A 22,241-nucleotide genomic window follows, 5' to 3' on the forward strand; every position below is an offset into this window, starting at 1 on the left:
TTCATTAATATAGCTAGATGCTGTTTAGGTGTATGGTGGTTAGTATTGTGGCCACTCTATTCTAGTATACTCGTGCAAATTGCACCTTTGCTGTGTTGAAGAGTACAATGGGAGAGTGCTGCTGAAAGTCTGTGGTCTGCTCTGCTGCAACCTGAAGCCCTACATTTGTTCATATGACAGCATTTGCTATCATTTGACTTGCTCTACATATGGAGAGGAAGCGACTGGACTGCAAACATCGATAATTCTTATAAACAGTTTTACCTATCTCATCGTGTTGGACCTTATGACAGCTTTATTTCAAGCACAGAAGAAGGGTACAGTTCTTATTCATACAATGTTTAATTCCACACATTTAGATGCAGCAAGAACTTTACAATATTCACACAAGCTTAACAAAGTTGCAGTTGGTGTCAACAAGACTCCTCTTTTAACAAGTGCCAAGGATGCCACCACATCCCACTTCTTCACATTCACAGCAGCACTTCACACCACCTCCTAATAATAAGAGATATCTCTCCACGTCCAAATGCAAGTCCTTCTTCCGATGATACGCAAACACTAATGTCAATCAGACAAGAGCACATATTGAAAACATGGAATGTCAATCTTACAGACGTCTTCCCGACCTTGTGTATTCACTAGATGCAGCTCGAAGTTCATCCAGGAAGCTAAGAGGAGAGATAAAAAGGGTCATACAACCAGTAAAATCATAATCGTGCTCAAAACTGCATGCCTCACACAAAAACTTGCAATTCTATGATGTTAACTTTAGATCTGCAACAGGACTGCATACATAAAAAAACACTGCAAGTCATCTGTATGCGGTAAAACTACATCAAAACAATTTTATTTTTTTAGTTCTACATATTAATGTGAGTCAAACCTAGTCATAAATGTATTAAGGAGTGCATTGTACAGACTTAGTAACTCACGAACTAGCAGGAATGTGGTGGCAAAAGCACTTTGAAATAATTTTGCGTAATACCAGCCAACTTAGCTCATTTCCCTTCTCTTGCTTGTGCAAGGGTGTGCTTGTACTACAGGTACCACCAGTGAACAAGAAACATATAAAAGAAGGAATGAAGTGGATAAAGCCAATGCCTGCATTCACATTATCACTATATCCATTTGCTGCCCTCATCTATATATAGGCATGTGGTTGTGTGGCTTACTACTGGGTGAGAACCTCCATCACTTTCTCTGCACGACTTCCACTTCTGTGCATGACACCATGTTACTTTTGTCAGTCCTCGATGAACCAATATAAGGGTGCAGAGTTTGTTAAGGGCACACAGCTTGTGTGTTAAATCACAGATGATGCCCAGATCATGCCCAGACTTGCTGCTCTGCAGTTCTTGTTAAATGCGGCACTGCTTGTGCTGTCACACATGACAATATGAACCCCGATTTTAAGAAAACCATACTGTGACATAGGATGCCTCCATCACAGCATAGCACTTTCTTAAGAAAACTTATAGGTCCTCGCATTATCCCTGAGAAACTGCAATGTGACAGTATCAGAATCGGCACACCCATGTTTTTGACTGCAGTGCTTTAGGAATTGGCTCACTTTACAAACTGCACTAAAACCTGTGCGAGGACAAATTGTGCAATGGTATTAAGACAGACCCACCCATTCAGTTGCTAACACCACCTCTGGCATTGGCCCACATTATTTTGCATCAGCACAAACAGTGAATGCTGGTGAGTGTTTTGACGAGCTATTGGAATGCTGTTGAGTTACTGCATTAAAAACATTAAACCAATGACCATCCCATTAGCAACTTTAATCAAGAACAGCTTGCACTAACATCACATATAAAACTTTTTTAAAAGCTTCCTTACCTTGAGAAATTGTGGACACAAGTTCCCCCCAACATGATGCGAACTGTAGGGTTCGCTACATTGAGCTTGTATACAGAGAGGGACTCCTCATAAGTCACTCCACCCGCAATGAACACTGTTATGTCTTGGTAGCGCAGAATGTTGCTGCTGTGAAGTAAAAGACATGTCTCACTAGATGCCTCGTGACAATAACCTTCACAAAGCTCACAATACAATGAGCAAGAAAGTGCAACAGGAAAGAAACCCTAAAGTATGGAAATGGGGAGATTTATCTGAGCATTTATGGTCCGCTCAGACCAGCATATCCTAACAATTTGCACACAGCCACTGAGTAGGAACACTAATGCGTGCCCTCACAAGGCTCATTTCAGTAGTGTAAGTCAGAATGCTGCCTTCGCTCTACTGCAGAGCCGACTGAGTGGAGCGTGGTGGTGAATCTTAGTTTCTGTGACGTTTCACAGCCAACCTGACTGCACGGCCCCTTGCATCTCTCTAAGACACACTTGTAAAAATATTCAAAATTAATGTATTTCTTTGCAATGCCCTAGCACATGAAATGTTCATGGAACAACACTTAGCTAAAAAGGTCTAATACATGATAGTTGCTTGTGCGTGAATTTGTTAAAACAGAGCTAGAAGTGAAGCTAGAAGTGTATAAAGGTACAGCACACTATGCTGACAGTGTATACTTAGTCTGCAAGAAAGCTGTACATTTTTTTATTCATTACGAGATATCACATACTGGGCTTTCATAACTTAATGCAAGCTTTTTATCCTCTATTTTACTTTTCTTGCAAACAAAAAGAAACTGTTCCATCATAATTCTGCCAAGCATGTATAACTCGGCAGTAGCTCTGTGTGTTCCTACACTTGTAAAGGCCTGCATAACAAGCACTGGCTCCACAATTTCTAACATCACTACAGCGCACACTTTTGGTTTATAGTTCTGTGCTGGCATTGTTTTTAAGCAGGTAGTTGCCCTAGTCTCACCTGTCCGACGGAGCATAGGCTTGAGGATAAGCACTGTCTCTTAGCCGACCTCGCATCAAGTCTTCTAGTATGTCATAGACAAGTGGCACATGCTGTGTGTAGATGTTCTCGACACCCTGTAAACAATATTCAAAAAGTTTTTAAAAAATTGAGCACGAAGCTGCAATGAAAACATGCACAACTTCACGATTAACCCCTCAAGGCTAATTTCCTTTTTTTTTTTTTTTTTCACACTATGCCATAATGGCTCATCTTATTTGGCATTAATGCTTCAGTGAGATGGTTAAAAAACACAAACGTAACAGCAAATCTTGTACAGCAATGAATAAACGTTTATTTACAGGCATGATTCACCCACATTTTTTAATTTGAACTCTGTAAAACGGGGCACATTGTTTTGACTTACAGCAGTAAAGTTGCAGCAGTCCTTCACAGCTGCCGTGCAGACTACTGGAGACTGAACATGGTCAAAATTATTGAATTGAAATCTGGGGGTTTTGTGTGCCAAAACCACAATATGATTATGAGGCTTGCCACAGTGAGAAAATGCGGATTGATTTTGACCACTTCGGTTTACTTAATGTGCACCTAAATTTAAGTACATCTGCACTTAGGCATTTCACCTCCATCAAAACGTAGCCATCGGGGCCGGGAATTCAACCTGTCACCTCGTGCTTAGCAGTGCGACGCCATAGCCACTAAGCCACCATGTCGGGTCTGACCGTGGTGTGGTATCACTCACACTCGCAGTACGAAACCTCTGACTCGTTATGTAGGGTGTCATTGCAAGTAATAGTATAACCCTGGAATATACGGAATGCTTGCCACTACAGTTGAGTCCCGCTACAAAAAAATTGACGAGGCACACGAAAAATTTTGTTGTTGCGGAAATTAGTTGTGATATTATCAAATACATAGGCGATACGTGACTCGCTGATGAAAAAAGCAAGCTTTAATTCCAAAAATCGATTAGCTTATCTTGTTTGCTCTTCTTGCCAAGTGATGGCACAACGCGACTCTTGCATGCCGCCAGAAGAGCCATTGCCTCATCGTCGTCCTGGGACCCGATGCAACGCCTGATTGTATCGAATACGTCCATGACCTGCAATGTAGTCAGTGGTCCGAACTCGGGTTGCGTGGCTGTTTCATCTTCGTCTGACGAAACACAGTCTTTCCGGACGCTCTTCAGGATTTCTTGGTCTGTCAGTTCTTCGCGCACCACCACGGACAAGTCGGTTGGGATGTACGTCGGCAGGCATATCTCCACTTTCCTGCAGGGCTGCCCCTGCGTCTATGACTTCATCAGACGACGACCCTCTTCATCGCTACGTTCGTTCTCAGAGTCTGAAGTCTCGGCAGCCTGCGCAGTGAACTCAGCGTGGCAGGTTCACTGTGTTCATGGTGTAAGCAGTTGCAGATTATGGTGCTTCTCGTTGCACACCACGAAGCAGCAATCATTCAGAGTGCCATAAAGAGGTCCACTTTTGTTTCGCAGCCCAACTGTGTGTTCAGAAGCAGCCTTTGAATAAGAAGCTCACGGTAGGCCCTCTTGAGGCTCTGGATGACCCCTTGGTCGAGGGGTTGCATGACAGAGGTGCAGTTCAGTGAGAAAAACTTTAACTGCACGTTTTCCAGCACGGTGTCCTCTATGATGAACAATTGTCTAAAAGTAGACAAACCTTTCGGCCTTACCTACCCATGCTGCGGTCGAAGGCTTCGACCCACTCTCCGAAAATAGCCTGGGTCATCCATGCCCAAGTGTTAGCCACGTACTTCACGAGAAGGCTCCGATTTCCTTTGAAGCAGCATGGTTTGGCACTTTTTCTGATGACCAAAAGCGGCCGCCTGTCCGAACCGTCCATATTAGCACACAGGAGCACGGTTATTCTCTTCTTACTGTGCTTGCCTCTGTGGCAGCGCAGCCCCTTAAAATCCAGGGTCCTGGTGGGGAGCATCTCGTAGAAGAGCCCGGTCTTATCGGCATTATAAATATCCGATGGTGCGCAGTCTTTCAGGATGCCTGTGAGGCTGGCTGACATCCACGCAGTGGCACCGTCACTATCCACCGAAGCGACTTCACCGCACGAAACTTTGCCGATGATGCTGTGGTGTAACTTGAATCTGTCCAGCCAACCTACGCTGGCGTTAAAGTCATCTATTCCTAGCATGCAGGCATAATTCAGCACTTTTTGCCGCACAATAGTATCACCGCTAAGGGCAATTTTCTTGGCCCGTGTCTCCACGAACCAGGTGTAAACTGCCTTGTTCAAGGCCTCGTGCACCGGCTGTCACTTTCTTGTGCATCTCTGACGTCCCTGCAGCTAGCGCATTTATTATAGCATCCTTGCTCTTCAATATTGTTGAAAAAGAGCTCGCTGGAATTACAAGTTCTACGCGATGACTGATTTTTTCTTTCAAGCTTCAGCCTGGGCAATAACTCGAGCCTTCTCTTCTAGCAACAAAAACTTGCGTTTCTTTGTCAGTTGCGACATGCTTCAGCTGACGATCCAACAGCTTCGAGAGACAATGACCAAATGGTGTGCAATCGTTCGTTTTGAAGCGTGCATTGCCTGAACACCTTGTCGCCCCTTACCGGGATTCGACCTTGCAACTGCTACATATAGTAACTGTTGTACACCGGCGCCATTTTCACGAAACTTTGTAGAAAATGAATAATTAGAAATACTATAAAAATAAAATTATTGCGTACGTATATGCTATTTCATACGCGCACCATTTTCCTAACCAATATGATCCAAAACATTTCCTCAGAGCTCAGATGCTCCTCCATAAGAGTGTGTTGCATCGCCATCATCAACGCAACATGGCAACTTTCTGTTTTGTTTATGTTGTGTCATGGCCCGAGCAGCTCCAGTTTCATGTGTGTGTGTGTCTCTTTCTTTTTTTTTTTAATTCTTTCAAGGTCGATGGTTTGTCAAGGCATGAAAAAACTATTTTAGGGGTTTCGATGAGCTACAGTTTAAATAATTTTGCTCACGTCTGCTCTGTAAATACTTCGTTGCAGTGAAAATGTGCCTGCGAAGTAGTTTGTTTGGGAGGGAATTTCGGTGCATTATGTTCTATGGGACACTGACGGGGAGTGAAAAAAACCTTCGTTGTGGCAAAAATTTCGTTGAAGTGGACTTCATTGTGCCATGATTCGACTGTATCTGTAGTTTGGAAAATCTAACTCAATAAAAGTGATGACAATGATAATGATAAAATGTCTATTGCAATCTATGTTGTGAAAAAAAAACAACACTTAATGTACTTTGCATGCAACAAGCCATTCATAAAGCGGTGAGATACCCATTAAAAGGCAGGTTCGTCATAAGCCGAAACGTGATGATTGCTCATGACAAGCTGAGGTTAAGATTTAAACAGGGTGTGTAAACAATAGTCCTGCTGTATATGTTAAGTTATGCCTATTACACCCTTTAAGTCTTTTGGTAACTTTCACCCAACACTGCTGCGACTTTTGAAAGCTACCGGATTGAGTGACCATCTGTGATCGGGACTGAGTGACCGTCAGTGATATAGAGGGAGTAGAAAACTGTTACCACATCGGCGACATCCACAGTGGACTTTCTCTTCTCTTAATCTTTCCCTCCTCTTTCCCTTCCCCCAGTGTAGGCTAGCCAAGCGGGTTCAGTGCTGGTTAACCTCCTTGCCTTTCATTTATCATTTTCTCTTTCTTTTCAGCCAACATAAAACTGGCACGATTTCCCCAGCCTAATAAGAAGTATTTTTCATCATCAGTGATCACCGACCTAAACATATTCAAGCATGAAAAACACACTTACTAAAGGAGATGTAAAAGAACTAACCTTTAGACCTTTGATGACTTTCTTTGTAAAGGCACGCACATTATCGGCACTGAACTTATCGTTAGGCTGGAGCCTGCGTTCCTGAAAATCAAGCGCTGCCGGTATCATCTGAAAAAATAAATTACTGATTAAAACAAATGACATAAGTTTTGCTAGATGCCCTATGTCTCCAGTGCAAGTATCAAATGGCAAAAAAATAATATTAATATAGTAATTAATATATAGTATGATATATTATTAATATATATATATATAATTAATAATGTATAGTAATTACAATGCAAAACAACTATACAAGTCACATCAGCCAGTTCTAAATCCATTCTGAACGCCTCAATTTTTTCAATGTCCACTGAAATCTCAGCTCAGAGGCATTCTTGCATTAAGTGCTATGCTGCCTTGTATTGCTGCCAGTAGCTTTGGAAGTACAGAGGCGAGAGGATAGGGGTGGCCACACCAATTCACTGACTCCACCATCACTCTGTGCAGTGTTTGTCCAGCATTGACATGGGGCAAACATTAGATTGGTGGAAAAGTTACAGCTGCACCCTTTCCTGCCTTGACTGGGAACCCACCCCACAATCCACGCAGATTAGCTCAGCTGATAAGTAACACATTATGGGTTGGGGAAAAAAAGGGGGGGGGAGCGGGGGGGAGTTCGATCACATTGAACAGCATAGTTTTGATGATGCACCATCTAGGCTGAAATGTGGCAGCGCACAACACTATAACGCACCTGAATTATCAGTTCTGAACTCCCACAACTAACATGCATCTGAAAAAAATTAAGCAACCATTTCTTCTTTTACAACTCTGTTCTCACTAATTAAAAAATGTAATTCTGGGATTGTATGTGTCAACAGCATGACATGATTATGAGGCATGCTGTAGTGGGGGACTCCAAATTAATTTGAACCATCTGGGGTTCTTTAACATGAGCCCAACGCATGGTACATGAGCAGTAGTTGCTCGTGCTTGTACAATTCAATAATGTACAACACTATTTACGTCATTCAGACTATCTGATTAAACAAGGCTCTTGCTCTATAAAGTTAGCGACAACATTAACTAGAAAATGTACATTCCAGTCAGATGCCAGAAAGCACCCGACATGCGTGCATGATTGCATTTTGCCAGTTATTTTGGTTGGAAGCGCCAACTTTTGGAAACTCTCCTATGTCTCCAAATGAGGACAGCACTTTTTTTTCCTTCCTTCACACTTGAAGAAATTTTCACACAATTTATGGCGTGAAGAGCCAGCAGGATGGTACCATTTTTGAACCGCACCCGTCTTGTGGATGAAATTCACAAAATTTCTGTGAACCAGACGACGATTTTAGCACCGTAAATAAATATATTTCACCTTCAGATGGTCAGAAAACCATCCTCGGAGGAGAGCACACTAGAAGACCACAACTATGAGGACCCTATAGACTTGCAGTGTAAATGCTAGCTTCCACCCAAGAGAGTGCTTCATGCAATGCTGCACAGTGCTCAAGTACGGTTGAGAGCCTCAGGAGTAAGTAAATTTTCCGTAATCAATCACTTACCATGCGTTTATTTACCTGAGTGCTTTTTCTGCGTGGCATCTAAATGCACAAAATCGCTCCTGACTGGAACAACCACCAATTGTGAAATTGTGCGCGACCGCAAAATACCAAAAAAATTTTGGATACGCTAGAGCAATAACTTGTCAACAGTGATGATATGGTGAAAAACAGTCAGCAGCAGAAAATAAAACAAAGTATGCATCAAAATAAACCTTTCCATTTCTAATTTGAAAATTTGTAAGCTTTGTGAGTGACTCTGATACTCACTCGTAATAGATTTTCAGGGATGCCTCTGTTCTTCAGGAGCTGCACTAGGCCACTGATGTCGTTGCTGCTATGTTTATCAAAGTTCAAGGCATACAGAATGACCAAACGTAGGCTGTCGATGTCACGCACTTTGCTGCTGCCAATCAAGCTTCGCACTCGCTGCAGAAAATTAGAAAAAATCAACATCAACTGTTATAGTCAACTTGAATTTTGGGAACCATGAACAATTGAAAATCGAGCCAGAAAAAGAAATTAAAGCACCAGAAAAGATGGCAGACACAGATCTCAGCAAATTGGGATTTTGTAACATAAAATGCAGAGAAGTCAAACTTTAGCGGTGCATCTGTGAAATTACTGTCTTTCAAATGAAGAAGGGTGAGAAGCAGAACCACGAAAAAGCGCACTGCATTGTACATCGTACTGTTTCATCCAAGTGCAGCAGGAAGAAACACATAGTGCAATCAAAAACAGCATAGAAATAGTACTCATCTGCACTACAAAATCTGATCATTGGGCAGATATATAATCAATGAATGCATGGTAGACTTCTTATAAGCTGAATTCTGCTAAGCCATGTTCTTTTATCAGCTAAACATTCCAAGGTATAGCACCTATAGATTATTTGTACACATCTCTTAAGCTAAACGTGTTAGGGTTTCAGCCTCCTGTGCATGTACTACAGTAGACATCTGTTAACATGACTTCAGTTAATTTGATCTTTCTGTTAATTCGATCCCGACCGAAGGTCCCAGCTGGTGGTGCCCATGAACATAGAAGTTCATAACGAAAGTTTGGGCCCATAGAAGAACCCAAACTTTCATTATTTCAATCCGAAGATTGGTATTCATTGGATGATTCGAACTTGACCAGTCAGCATGCACGCACCTGACCCCCATGGCTACTCGAATAGCAACCCCTTTAGTGGCAGCATCTCTTGGCAGAGCTCAGGGAACAACAAACACGCCAAAAAATTTCCCGTCGGGAATGCCTATTTTTCTTTTGCCCTAGGGAATGTTTTCAAGCAATAATGATAGCTCAAAATGTCCTATTAGGGTAATTACCTGATTCTAGCACATGCTTTTTTTTCTAAGAAAATTGAGATGGAAATAATCTGCACAGTGCTATCGGATACGAAGCCAGAAACGAGTTTGCGATGATCGTGTGCTTTACTGCATAACACGGCTGCATTGCGGCAAAGCTGTCTTTAGGAAACCGGCCACCACTGCGCAACACATATTAGACCCTTGTCTATTTTTCATGCTAAAGAATCAGGCAAGCGTTGGATTTCTAGTTTGTTTAGGAGCTTTAATGTCATATCTACATTAGTTTTCTACTTTGGACACACAGAAAACGAGCGCGCATTTCGTTCGGGATTGTGTTACGATTGGGCAAATGCTGCCAAATTAATGAGCGGTATGTTTTGACATTGTGTCAGTGTCTTGTTTAATTCAACCCATCAGATAATTCCATTAATTTTGTCGGTCCCTTCATCGTCGCTTTATTGTAAGTCGACTGTATTACAGTTCACAAAACACTAGAAGACGTAGATAGCAGCAACATCTTCAGACTTTCCATTGAGCCACATGACAAAAAAAAATGGGACAAATAATTATTTCCTATCCGACTGTTCCAGTGCCTGTTGGCAGCAAAGTAACCTTCACGAACACATTTTTGGCTGTTTTGATGAAAACAATCATACAACACAAAAAACATTCCTAAAGTGACCATCATGAAAGACATCAACACTGCTACTACTGTACAAATCTTGGGTATTCTAGCATTTTATAAATGGTAATACAAGTGTACCAAGCTAAAGCCTACTAAGGAGGACACATTTACGAGGTACCTTGAAGTTTACTTACCATAGTGTGTTTCGTGAAGCCAGTAGAACATAAATATTAACTTCCATTCAATTAACATACAAAATATAAATTATTGATTTATTAGGTGTTGCTAAGAACATACCTTGAGAAGGTCTGAGTGGTCCCTGGTGGCCACAATTTCTTGCTCGACTTCAGACACCTCTAGTAGGCTGTGGGCACCGACTAGGCGTGACAGTTCGCCAACCAATGTGACATGTTTGGCCACCGTCCCCTGAATCTTCTTGAACTGAGGGTAGTGCTCCACAAATGCCTGTCCAGCAAGGGAGAAAGCACCAACTGGATGAACTCCTTTCCTGTTCTTTCTTTCTTTTTTTTTTCTTTCATAGTACTATCTTATCTTTTCAGAAATCGCAATGCAGGACTACTGTTATGCGTAATCAGCCAATACAGTTTACTATCTTATCTTTTCAGAAATCGCAATGCAGGACTATTGTTATGCGTAATCAGTCAATATGGTTGTGGCTGCACACAATGCTAAAGTGCCTCAGACAGTCAAACTTCACCTTAGGTGACTACAGCTACACAGAATTTCACCAAAATTTCCTTAGTCATTTGTCACGCACTAAATGTATATTTGCTCTCTCAAGTTATCAGGGCATGAATGAGCACACAAAACTGCATGCCCTGCCAAGCATGTGTATCTGTATTCTTCCTACAACATCGAGGACCACTCTTTTGAACAGCTCAGTTGAGCTTTTCATGTAGTGAAGGGTAAAGAAAATAAAAGAAGAATCCGATTTCAAGTATGGTTTTAAACATATTGCAAGGTACTTTGCCGAGATGTCGATATCACAGAAACTGTGTCATTTTCACACAAATATCATATGTCAACAGCGTGAAAGTTCGAGGTAGCTGGTCCCATAAAATTCCACTCTCAGTTGTCTACAATTATTATACTAGTAATAAACCATGACGTTACCACATGGCTGTTATGTGCAGGCATTGCGTGTATGCATTTGTCTAGGCTGCCGCACAAAAGGCTACAAGCTGGTTTAAAGTGCAAGCTGAACACGTGCCTATTTGCATGACTACCTGCTTTCTTAAGATGCCTCCCATTAAAAAAAAATAAAAAATCGTAGCAATGTCAACATTAGTAGTGAATATAATCTAAATATTTAGTCACTCAATAAGTAATAACTAAGATTTTAGAAAATGTCAAGTCTGCTGACTTGCAGCTTTAGTATTATCAACTGTTGAAAAGTTTGCATGCCACATACCTTCATGTCAGCTATGGACTCAACTTTATCATGACTTTTTGTCTTGGCTTGGAACTCTTCCATGAGGTCCTTGATGTTAGAACCAATCTCACCAAAGTTCTTATACATGTTCTGCACAAAGAATGAACCGTGATTACAACAGGTGCTGCCCTATAGTAAACACTGCAGAAAGCTTACGTTGCTGTAGAACTCGTCATTATCTTCTGACAGCACCATGTCCTGCAGGTCTCGTGAGATGCCAGGAACTTGAGAAAGGTTGACTCGATTGTTTTGGATTTTTAGCAGCTCGTGAACCATTGCCTGATATGTCCACTGCAAAAGAAAAAAACAATGTTCCATAACACATGACTGGGTAACAACCCATTTTCTAATTAATAGCAGTTTACATCATTTCTAACATCACAAGCACTCGGTGAATGAAAATTCAAAAGTAAAATCTTAATGTGGCGATGATCAGCCTTAACTGTTCAAGCTACCAAATGGAAAAAGGTACAGAGATTTTGTCTTTTTTCTGGGCCAAACCAACGAGCATCCCAAGAAGTAGGCGTGCTTTTATGAAACAAGCAAAGTGCTTGAATTTGAGATCCAAATGAAGATACATTCTATAATAAGAAAAACAAATCAAAGTTCTTGTGCCTAGGATGTTTTGCTGAATGGTCAGTAAGACACTGAATACGCAGAAATATGATACTGTTAGGCAGAATTCCTTTTACAGGAGTGAGGGAAAATGAAGGAATCAAATTGTACCAATTCTTTTATTTGTTTTCTTTCGCAAGTTTGTGACCCTTATGTGCAGTATTAAGCAATCAATCTGCAGCTTACCTGATTTAGGAGTGGTGTCACTACATCACTTCTGCGGTCCAAGATTAGCAGCAAAGGTGGCACCTCCGGTTTCCTGAAGTCAAAGAGCTTGGCTTCTCTTTTCATCCATTGCTGCAGATCGGATGAAGGTGAAATAAAGGATGAAACATGCTGACCACAATATGACATTGATCTATTTCTGATGAAAGAAAAACAAAATTACGAAAATATAAGAGAATGAGCATGAAGGCAAAGCTCACTCCATGAAGTGTACAAGTGATTAGTCAAAATACTCGCAACGTGTTGTCACCGTTAACATTTTACTTTGATTACATGAAGATAAATTCTAGAGTGCATGTGTTTGCGGCCAGTAGGCAGCAAATGTTCAAAGTAATGCCATATGCTGTTGCCACAAACAACCGATACAAATTGCATTTGTGTTGCATCAAGCAAGAACATTAAGAATCAAAGGCTTGATTTTTGTTAGTTAGGACCACATAAAAGCAATACTCAATGAATTCAAGAAAAGCACAGGACAAATTAACATTTGTTTTTACTTTTACTGGCTCTAAGTCTAGAAATAAGGAAAAGAGAAATTAAAGGGAACAGCATGACAATTTCCCAAAGGTGGGAGCCAAACCTGCACCTTCTTCATCACGTGTGCATTGCTCTACCAGTGAGCTACTGTGGTGGCCACTCTCCAGTGAACATTTTTGGGTGTTTTTGCATGTGTACTAGGTCCAACCCTGTGAGTGTTAGCCAGTGTAACTTATGGCCACTCAATGCTAGAGCATAGCACGCCTAAAGTGGAAGGCATGGGTTTGGCTTCCACATGCAGCAAGTCGTCTTTTCATCCGCTTTTATTTCCCACCTTATTATTTGTATATTTCTATAAAAAAAAAAGCAATCAGAAACAGTTTCTTTCCTTTACGCTTTACTTGGCTTCCTTGTTTGTTGCCATCATGTGGTAACAACTAATAATTTAGCACTTTTAACTTTGTCCTATGAATATGTTCACTGTACAAAAAAACTGGTAAGAAGTGAAAAGTCCCTGTTATGGCTGCTAACCATTATGAAAAGCAAAAGTGAGCTCTACCACCCCCTACCACCCATGCCACAACATAAATGATGATGACACCAGTCACCCTTTCTTTTTAACTCTTTATATCACGCTTTTTCTCTCTCATAATCCCGTTTGCACTTGTACACATTTTTTATCACTTCCACGAACAGTAACATCATTACCTAATGACCCAGCGAAAGGAATGCCTGCGCACGTGTACTTATCTTTATAGGGCAACCACGTTTCGCCGCCTAACAAATGTAATCACACAACGTGGGACGCACCTGCATGTATCCGAAGTTTCTGGAAAGTTACCGATGCTTCTATCTGCTGTCTGTTGTCGCCGAACCTTATGTTATCTGATTTCATCACCTGACGTGAATGGTGTAGAGCTTTGTGGAAGGCACGCGGGTCCGAACGATTAGTCTCGAACATTCGACGACTGTTCTTTAAAAGCCAGCGCGCTTGACCCGCTGATCAGATTTTCGACGATCGCCGACCGTGTTCGCCGCTATCGTTGTGCTATAAGTGTAGCCTCTTTTGTGGGCACAGGTTCGCCCAATAAAAGTTAATTTTGTGTTTCACAGTATTGCTACTGTGTTCTTTGACATCACGACCACGTGACAATATTTTGATGTTTGCTTTTTTCGGCATTCTTTTAGCAACACTGATCAAGTTTTATAAATTTCCACATGGGAGAGAAGGACTCTTCAACCTAACAGCTAGGTTTGCATACATCTACGTTTGTGGTTCAGTGCCAGTGTTAAAAAAATTCTCTTAGAGCTGCATCACTTTCACTTCTACTAAATGAACTATAATTTAAAGTACGGCTCTTGTGATAGAGTTCAACTGTACACACAGTGCACCAACTAACATATGCCAAGATAAAAAATTCATAATAGTAAAAAAATGAGGCCCCCTATGCAAATGATACGAACTCCACATTGTCTGCAGTCACACATAACAGATGCTAGTACTTCTTGTATTTGGTACAATCAGTTGATTAGTAAACATTAATAGCAGATTTTTTTCAAGATATTGATGCCACATTGCAAGCTAATATGATGAAATAATTCAGGATATTGTAAGCTAACTTGGACTTGCTGCTTTCATCATGTCACAATTAAATTCTTCAGGCACTTGTGGTTTTAGACTTCCTGATGTTTGAGCTTCTTAATCCAAATCATGGCAATTTAATGTATACACATATATTCAAGAAAAATCAAGAAAAGAAAATGAGCATGAGGAGGACATGTAATGAGGAGGGAAGATAACTGATGGTCATTAAGGGTTACGGACTGGATTCCAGGGAAGGGAAGCGTAGCAGGGGGCGGCAGAAAGTTAGGTGGGCGGATGAGATTAAGAAGTTTGCAGGGACAACATGGCCACAATTAGTACATGACCGGAGTAGTTGGAGAAGTATGGGAGAGGCCTTTGCCCTGCAGTGGGCGTAACCAGGCTGATGATGATGACATGCATTCACTAGTCTTTTTAAATGGCCCTGTTGCAGAAGGGTATATTTTACAGGAAAAGAAGTAATGACTGTAATTACAACAACTTCGTTTGAAAGCATTGTAATGTCATAATGTGCACCAAATGGTCTACAACAATTTTCATCCTTTCAGACATCCTGGTAGATAACGCACAGTTGGGTGAAAATGGGCCTCACCGAGACACCTTCAGCTAGCCGCCGTGCTGGCTCTGAGTTGCACTGATAGCGCACCACGGGAGCCTTGCGCAGGCTGAGCAGCAGTGCCACCAGGCCCTGAACGCTCCTCTCAAAGGCAGCCGTGCTCCAGCGCTGACCCTACATGCACAGCGACATAGATTTAGGCAGTTGCATGAGGGATGTTGCAAAAGTGAGTGCGACAGGGCGAGAGACTGGAGACAAAAAGAAAGCAGCATTTTTTGTACAGAAAACACATTACAGAAGCATATGTTTAAAAAACAAGTACTTTTTGATAATACAATCAATTCTGTGCAGAGATCGTAACGAACTAGCAATACTATTCCACAGCTGAGCAACCGCAGGATCCATCATTGCATATAACCCCTCCTGACAGTCGTATCAGAAGCAGACCCTCACCCAGGGTTCATACAGAACATTCGACTCAAACTTCAAGCACAGTTCAAGCATTTCAAGGATGCTGAAGGCCGAAATTCAAGGGGGGAGAAACAAACCTCATTGGTGCACATACACTGAAAAATATTGAAATCTCCTTCATAGCTGCAATTTCTTGCAGCTGAGCAGCTGCTGAGTTGAAGATATACCTCAAACTCATCAGTGGAATTTTTCAAAGTTTACTTTTCCATTGCAATGATGTCAATCACCTTCTAACATGATGGTTAGTAGTGTCGGACATTCGCTAAAAATATGCACCGCATTTAAGCCAAATGGCTGAAAGTTGCGTTCTGCCATGCATATATAGAGCTTATAGGGCTCAAAAATGCAGCCAGAGATGGTTGGAAAATGGAGAATGCTGCAGTATTAACCAACTAGCAAAACAACAAATATAGTGATATGGCTTGGTTGCTTTATCTAGCTTCTTCTAGCTCCACGATGGCAGTGATAATATAAACAAGCCTGTCACTGGTGGATCTGGATATGCCACACTGCATCGTTTAGCAGCACTGAAAAGAACATTTCAAGGATCATTTCCTTATATACAATGTCCATGGCATAGCCCCAATGCGGATTTTGTTACACTGAATGTTCAAAAGTTGTCCCTCAGCCCAATTTTCAAGGAATTCAAGGAGCACATTTATTTTCAATGTGTTTTAAGGACCCTTCAATCTTTATTTTCCAAGCTCAAGTGTTTCCCAGGATTTCAAGGAGGTGTACGAACCCCCGAGACCCATACCTGAAAGCAGCCAGTCAGGTTGAATGAAAATAGGTGAGGTGCCAAGGCCACATAATCCCCAAAGAACTCCTTGACTTCCTGAATGCACTCTTGGTCATCAGCCTCCGCAAGCTCTTTGATGTCACTGCGGTTCACTGTGTTACTAAAATCTGCAGATCAGAAACATCAGGGCACACATTTAGTTCCTCTAGAGATCCCTGTTTGTTTTCGCTGGTCGGGCATGCACTAGTCATTGGTGCAAACGTGCACTTTACTCTTCAAAGAAAGCATTAGGTCTACAGAAAAAGAAAATTATATAGAAAGTTCATCTATGTCACTGGCAAGCTGGCTAGCACCTCCAAGTAATCATGAGCTTAGCAAACTTACAACTATTTGCTAACATTACCAATAAAGCATAACAGCCACGGACATCAAAACTTTAAGCTGCTCCTTAGCAAAAAAAACACCAGGTTTTCAGAGCTTGCTTATGGCCAGAAAATTCAAGCCAGCTCTTCAAAAATGTGATGAAGACATTCAGAATAAATGTATGCTTGGAGATAGTGGCATCATCTCAATAAGCTGTTATGCCAGTAATGTCCAGTAAACACTACTTATCGAAAGTAGGGGTCTAGCAGAGCCACTGTTTGGGTGAACAGAACCTATGTAGCCAAACCAACTAGCTTTAAATATCATGCCTCCATGCTCAGTTTTACTCCTTGACGTAGTCACTGCACCACTCTTCAACAAAAGGTAGGCCTGTGAACCTTTATCACCAATTATAGATGCCTGGTTCCCTCTTTCTATATGGCATTATCAATTGTGACTGAGCAGTTCACAAAAAACAGAAACTGCAATCTTCTTCTAAATTGAAGAGAAAACTTAAGAACCTTTAAACACGGCAAATGGGGGTGGTTTGAAATGGTATATTTACTGAGCCGCACTCATGCCGAATCAGCACACGCTGTATTAAACTTGCAGAATGCACTGCATCAGTTAAATAAGTAACATACATTGTAATGAGCATGCACTAACTCAAGAAACAACATGACAGAGCTTGTTCTGTGATGGAGAAGGGATACACATTGACTCACAGATATAGTATTGGCCGTAGCGGGGATTTCTGAGTTCCTGGACAAGTAGCTCCACATTCTCTCGAATCGGCCGCAGGAATGCTATGCATTTCATGTGCTTCATAGTCTCAGTACCAGCGCACACATCAATTCTCTCAAAGAGGTACACTTCCTTGAGCAGCATTTCTGACTGAGCATATACGACACTCACTGTGGTCGTCTGAAAAGATTCAACAAGTGATCGTTTGGATTAAACAAAGCATACATGTTTCACAATATAAACAGTGCTACATTTAGATGAACAGTGTAATAATCAGCAACAGAGAACTACAACTACATTACCTATCTTGGTGCACAGTATGAAAGCAAACAATTGATTTGCATACTAGATTATAGGGTGATCATTTCTAAGTTTTAAAGAATATTTCAGAAATTGCCTGTGGCAGAGAGCATAATTCTAGTCCTTGAGATGGATCATTCAAAGAGGCATACATTACTTGCACGAGAAATCAAAACACGTAACCAACTAATTAATGAAAATTCACTAGTTAACTTCTTAATTAATCAATTTACAACACATATTGCAGTTTACAAATTGTAGCCGGTGAGGTTTCAAGGCATGTTCGTGTGGAACAAATTTTGAGGATGGCACAGGTTTTAAGATATGTGCCATTAAAGTTGCAGTAAAAATGTACTGTTCCACTTACTTGTTTAAGAAAAAGCATTTTTATGCAGTGCAGCACAAAAAAAAAAATTTAATTTGGGGTTTTTTGTGCCAGAACCACTTTCTGAGTATGAGGCACACATAGTGGGGGACACCGGAATTTTTGACCACCTGGGATTCTTTAATGTGCACCTAAATCTAAGTACACAGGTGTTTTCACATTTAGTCCCCCTCAAAATGCAGCCGCCATGGCCAGGGTTCAATCCCGTGACCTCGTGCTTAACAGCCCAACACTATAGCCACAAAGCAACCACAGCGGGTGATTGCAACGAAAAAGTAACTGCAACATACATGTATTTAGTCACACATTTGGCAATGAATATCTCAAAGCTGTGTCATCCTGATCATTCATTCAAAGTGGATACACCTTGCGAACTCACCAGTTACAATTCGTAAACTGCAATATGTGCCATGAAGTAATTCATTAAAAAGTTATTTAGCACTTTGTTAATTAGTTGATTGTGTTTTGATTTTCCCCGCAAGTAATGTCCACTCCTTTAAATAATCCAGCTCAAAGACTAGAATTATGCTATCTGGACAGGCAATATTTAAAAAAGTATGTAAAACTTAAGAATGATCGCCCGGTAAATTAAATATATATTACTACATATTATACCCTTGCTTTCTTCAATGAAATGTTAGTACCACATCGACGTGACACTTTATTAACACAAGAAATACACAACATGTTGCATTACAAATTGTACCTTTGCAGTAATTGTTGGAATATTATTTGGGTGATGACCTACCACAATTTTTATTTTCAGCCACCAGAGGTGCATCATTCTAATGCAGGCAAAATGCAAAAGCTCTTGTGTACTGGGCATTGGATACTTCAGATGGCCAAACTAATTTATGACCTTCCACAACAAAGTCTGCCCTAGCCCATGTGCCGCCATGGGACACCAAGCCCTGAATAACAATCAGGTGTTTCCTTGAATACTGGCACCCTCTGTGAATTTATGTAATCACAATAGCACAAGAATAAAACAAAAGTAAGCATGCTGTCACATGACAGTTTCTCATTTCCGGATAGGGCTGCCAATAAGAATACTGCAGAAAACAGTTAGTATATACACATCATGTGGACCTACCACAAGGAACAAGTTTTTGATAGATTTGCAATGTCCATGCCAACTTGCGTCATGCGCTTTTCTAGCTGCTTTGTGTCACCTTGCTAGCAGCATCACATGCTTTGTTAGCCACATTGGTTCCTTCAGGTGTCAGCGCTGTGATCTGGCATAGGCAGACATTGGTGTTGAACAAGCGTTGCTCCGAACGTCACATTGTTCTCGACGATGCCAAAAGTTAGTCAAAAATTTGTTCCTTGTGGTTGGGGGTATAAAGTGCTAACAAAAACACTTACAGAAAACCAAGACACAACAGTTATACAGTCACGTGGGGCTGGGCTACAACTGTAGTAATGACACCAAGTTAGTGCAGCACAACTTCGAAGGAAATAAAAGTCAAGCAAATGAGCTAGGCATGCACAAATTAAAAAAGAGGAACAACTTCAGCTTTACTTTCCCTAGGGCGAGTTTGTTCCCCTGAAAAATGGCATAGAGTGCAAATAGCGAAGGTACAAAAGGACACAAAGGGCAGAGTGGGCGAGAAGTTCTGTACTATTTTATTTGGTGCCTTATCATGTCCCATCCACTTGCACAGTGTGTCATTATATTTATAACACGACTGCAATATGTCAAAAAGAAAGAGAGAGAGATGAGATTGTTGTACAAATGTAATCTGTCCAAGCCTAGCTGTAACAAATTTTATACAGTGTATAGAATACATTATTGATGATGTGTAGTGTTTAGTGATCCAAGGGCCAGACATAATATATTACTAGGCCAAAATTAAATGCCAAAAGTAAGAAAAGTAAAACACCTCTTTATCCCTGATTAATCAAATTTGCATTGTGCTATTGTGCTGTAAATGGGAGCTGTACTCTAGTTCGTTCTCAGCAGTCAATGTTACATCAGCTGTGCAACTAGTGCAGTCATAGAAGCCTCACTCCACACGTTTTGCTGTGCAGTTATTACCTATATGAGATGCCTTCTATGTAAAAACTACTTTACATTTATAAGTACAACTTGCGGACATAAGGTTACGTCAAATCGCAGATTATTTATATTCCTTAATGCTTCCAATATGTGACGTGCTACGTTTTGGTGCACTGTAGCCACTGTTCCCAGGAATGCGTCGCTCTAATCTTTCAGTGGTAAATAGATTCAGATGATTACACCATATCTTGCAGCATAAATGTAACAGATTTACTGTTACACTGAATTACACAATACATACCTATACCTTGCCTTCATACGTAATGCACTATTTTTTTTGTCTGTGAATGCGAGGGGTTAGAGAAGATTCTCTAGCCTTCATAGTGCTGCCTGCTATGCATGAAATGCAGTACTATAATTGGGCTCTATGCCCAAACTATGCACCTAGCTACGAGAGAATCACACCACTGTCACACGTGCTGACAAATGCGAAAAGGGAAATGTACTTTCTAGTTTATTTTAGCATGTCCACATTTTATTGCTTCTGCCAGCCCTATAGCATGAAATACAGTATTTTTTTTTTCATAAATAAAATAAACCATTCGGTTTTACCAAGTAGCTTTCTTGGCCCATGCACAATAGGGTCATCAGTTTAATAAAGACAGAGACATGCCTTTTGGGCTAGTTTGTCAACTAACTTGAAACATTCTAGCAACAATATTACTATAAAATGTACCAATGGAAATATTTCTCTGACAGGTGCCATCATCAATGTGTTGTAACTGGGTTTGTATGCTGTCCATGACAAGTGTTCATATTAGTGGCACTTCTAAAATCGCAAATCAGCTTGCTGTTATGAAGGATTTGGTGGTCTTGGTTATATTTTGAAAGGGTACCATGTAGAGGGCACCGGAGGAGCATACACACTAATGACAGTAACGAGTCAGATGTGTACCGCACGGTGGTTTTAATGTCTTCAGCATATAGATGCTGTTGACACAAAGATATCATCAATTACTGTTTGATTACTCAATTTGATTGTAGTGCCACTGCTTCAGTATTCCAAACCTTAACATGTACACCGCGGATATTTTTCAATAAAAGCAAGCTCAAGCCGTGCATATAGGAAACTAATTATGCAGCAAGTAGCATCACTTTTATATGTAATGAATAGATAAGTTCCACATTTTCGCAAAGGCACAAGAAGGTATACATTTAGAAACCAGGAACGGTCTCTGAACTGCCAATGATACAGGATGCTTTTTTTTTTTCTCAGAACAGATGCGCTTAAGTAGCCCGGCGTGCGGCCTTTTATGCACACAAATTAGCATATAGTTTCCAACAGCCTCCTACTGTCCTTTGAGTAAGCAAGTTAGAACCAGAATTTTTATGCCACAGCGTATTACCGGCATTAATGGCATCACCATTCGGAGAGTCACACAATACGCCCCTTGGAGGTCATCTTGCATCGTGCATGCACACCAGTTTTCTGCGACCTTTACAACACACTGAGGTTTAAGAACGATTAAACGGTTCGAATACGTGGTTAGCTTACGGTTTCCTTATCCATCATCAACACTTTCATTCCCGGCCCACTTTCTTCTATCATCTTGTCAATGTAGAGTCGAATTGCAGCGACGGCACTCATCTTGATCCTTCGTAACCGGCTGTCAGTTCAAGCCGGTTAAAGAAGTCTGGAATGTTACTCAATATTCATAAACTTAAGCAACATTTAGAATGTTAGGTGTTTCGACTTGTCGCTGGGAGAGTGGAACACCTGTCTTCATGGAGAAGTGACCCAGTCGATCCCTTGACGTTCGGTAGCAAACACAACCGATGCTACAAAACGCGATATGCACCGAGAAACGTTTTGCACATTCAGATCACATCTGTGCGCTCTGAGACAGTTATAGCTGCATAGCGACAGGAAAACACTTTTCGCAAAGTGTGAATATAGCACCGAAAACATTAGGTGGTGCCATTGCCAACCATTGATGTTTACATCGGTTTACATATGTACCATGTTGATGCAGTGATTTTATGCACAAGAACTTAACGACTCAGCTGCATTGCGTATATTTTCGGGTTTTGCCCCTTGTCCCTTAGCCGTCAGGCGTTTTAACTTTAAGAAAAGTTTAACTTTTTGTTTTGAGAATAAGCG

At 41.0% G+C, this 22,241-nt stretch overlaps 1 protein-coding gene across 2 annotated transcripts; it reads right to left on the reverse strand.

Moving 5' to 3' along the window:
• Positions 1-323: 323 nt before the first annotated feature.
• Positions 324-22,054, reverse strand: Vps45 (vacuolar protein sorting 45). 2 transcript variants are annotated; one of them, XM_050188750.3, is made up of 13 exons: positions 21,636-22,054; positions 17,378-17,576; positions 16,308-16,456; positions 15,116-15,253; positions 12,405-12,515; positions 11,760-11,894; positions 11,583-11,693; positions 10,448-10,615; positions 8,483-8,641; positions 6,666-6,773; positions 2,839-2,954; positions 1,849-1,992; positions 324-671 (listed from the first exon to the last, which is right to left on the reverse strand). In XM_050188750.3, the coding sequence occupies exons 1-13, from the start codon at positions 21,726-21,728 to the stop codon at positions 611-613; spliced, it is 1,692 nt and encodes a 563-aa protein (XP_050044707.1). In that variant the 5' UTR covers positions 21,729-22,054; the 3' UTR covers positions 324-610. The 2 variants fall into 2 exon arrangements, with proteins under 2 accessions (XP_050044707.1, XP_050044706.1); XM_050188749.3 differs by having other exon boundaries at positions 1,849-1,995; positions 21,636-22,052.
• Positions 22,055-22,241: the final 187 nt, after the last annotated feature.

The sequence above is a fragment of the Dermacentor andersoni genome, chromosome 2 (genome assembly GCF_023375885.2).
Source record: "Dermacentor andersoni chromosome 2, qqDerAnde1_hic_scaffold, whole genome shotgun sequence".
In the NCBI taxonomy this organism is placed as follows: domain Eukaryota; kingdom Metazoa; phylum Arthropoda; class Arachnida; order Ixodida; family Ixodidae; genus Dermacentor; species Dermacentor andersoni.

Coding starts and splice junctions, on each gene's coding strand:
- Vps45 (XM_050188749.3), bottom strand. CDS start 21,728: ATGAGTGCCGTCGCTGCAATTCGACTCTACATTGACAAGATGATAGAA. Junction 8,642..10,447: donor ACCACTCAGACCTTCTCAAG/GTATGTTCTTAG, acceptor AATTTTCTGCAG/CGAGTGCGAAGCTTGATTGG. Junction 6,774..8,482: donor TCCCTGAAAATCTATTACGA/GTGAGTATCAGA, acceptor TTATTTTTTCAG/ATGATACCGGCAGCGCTTGA.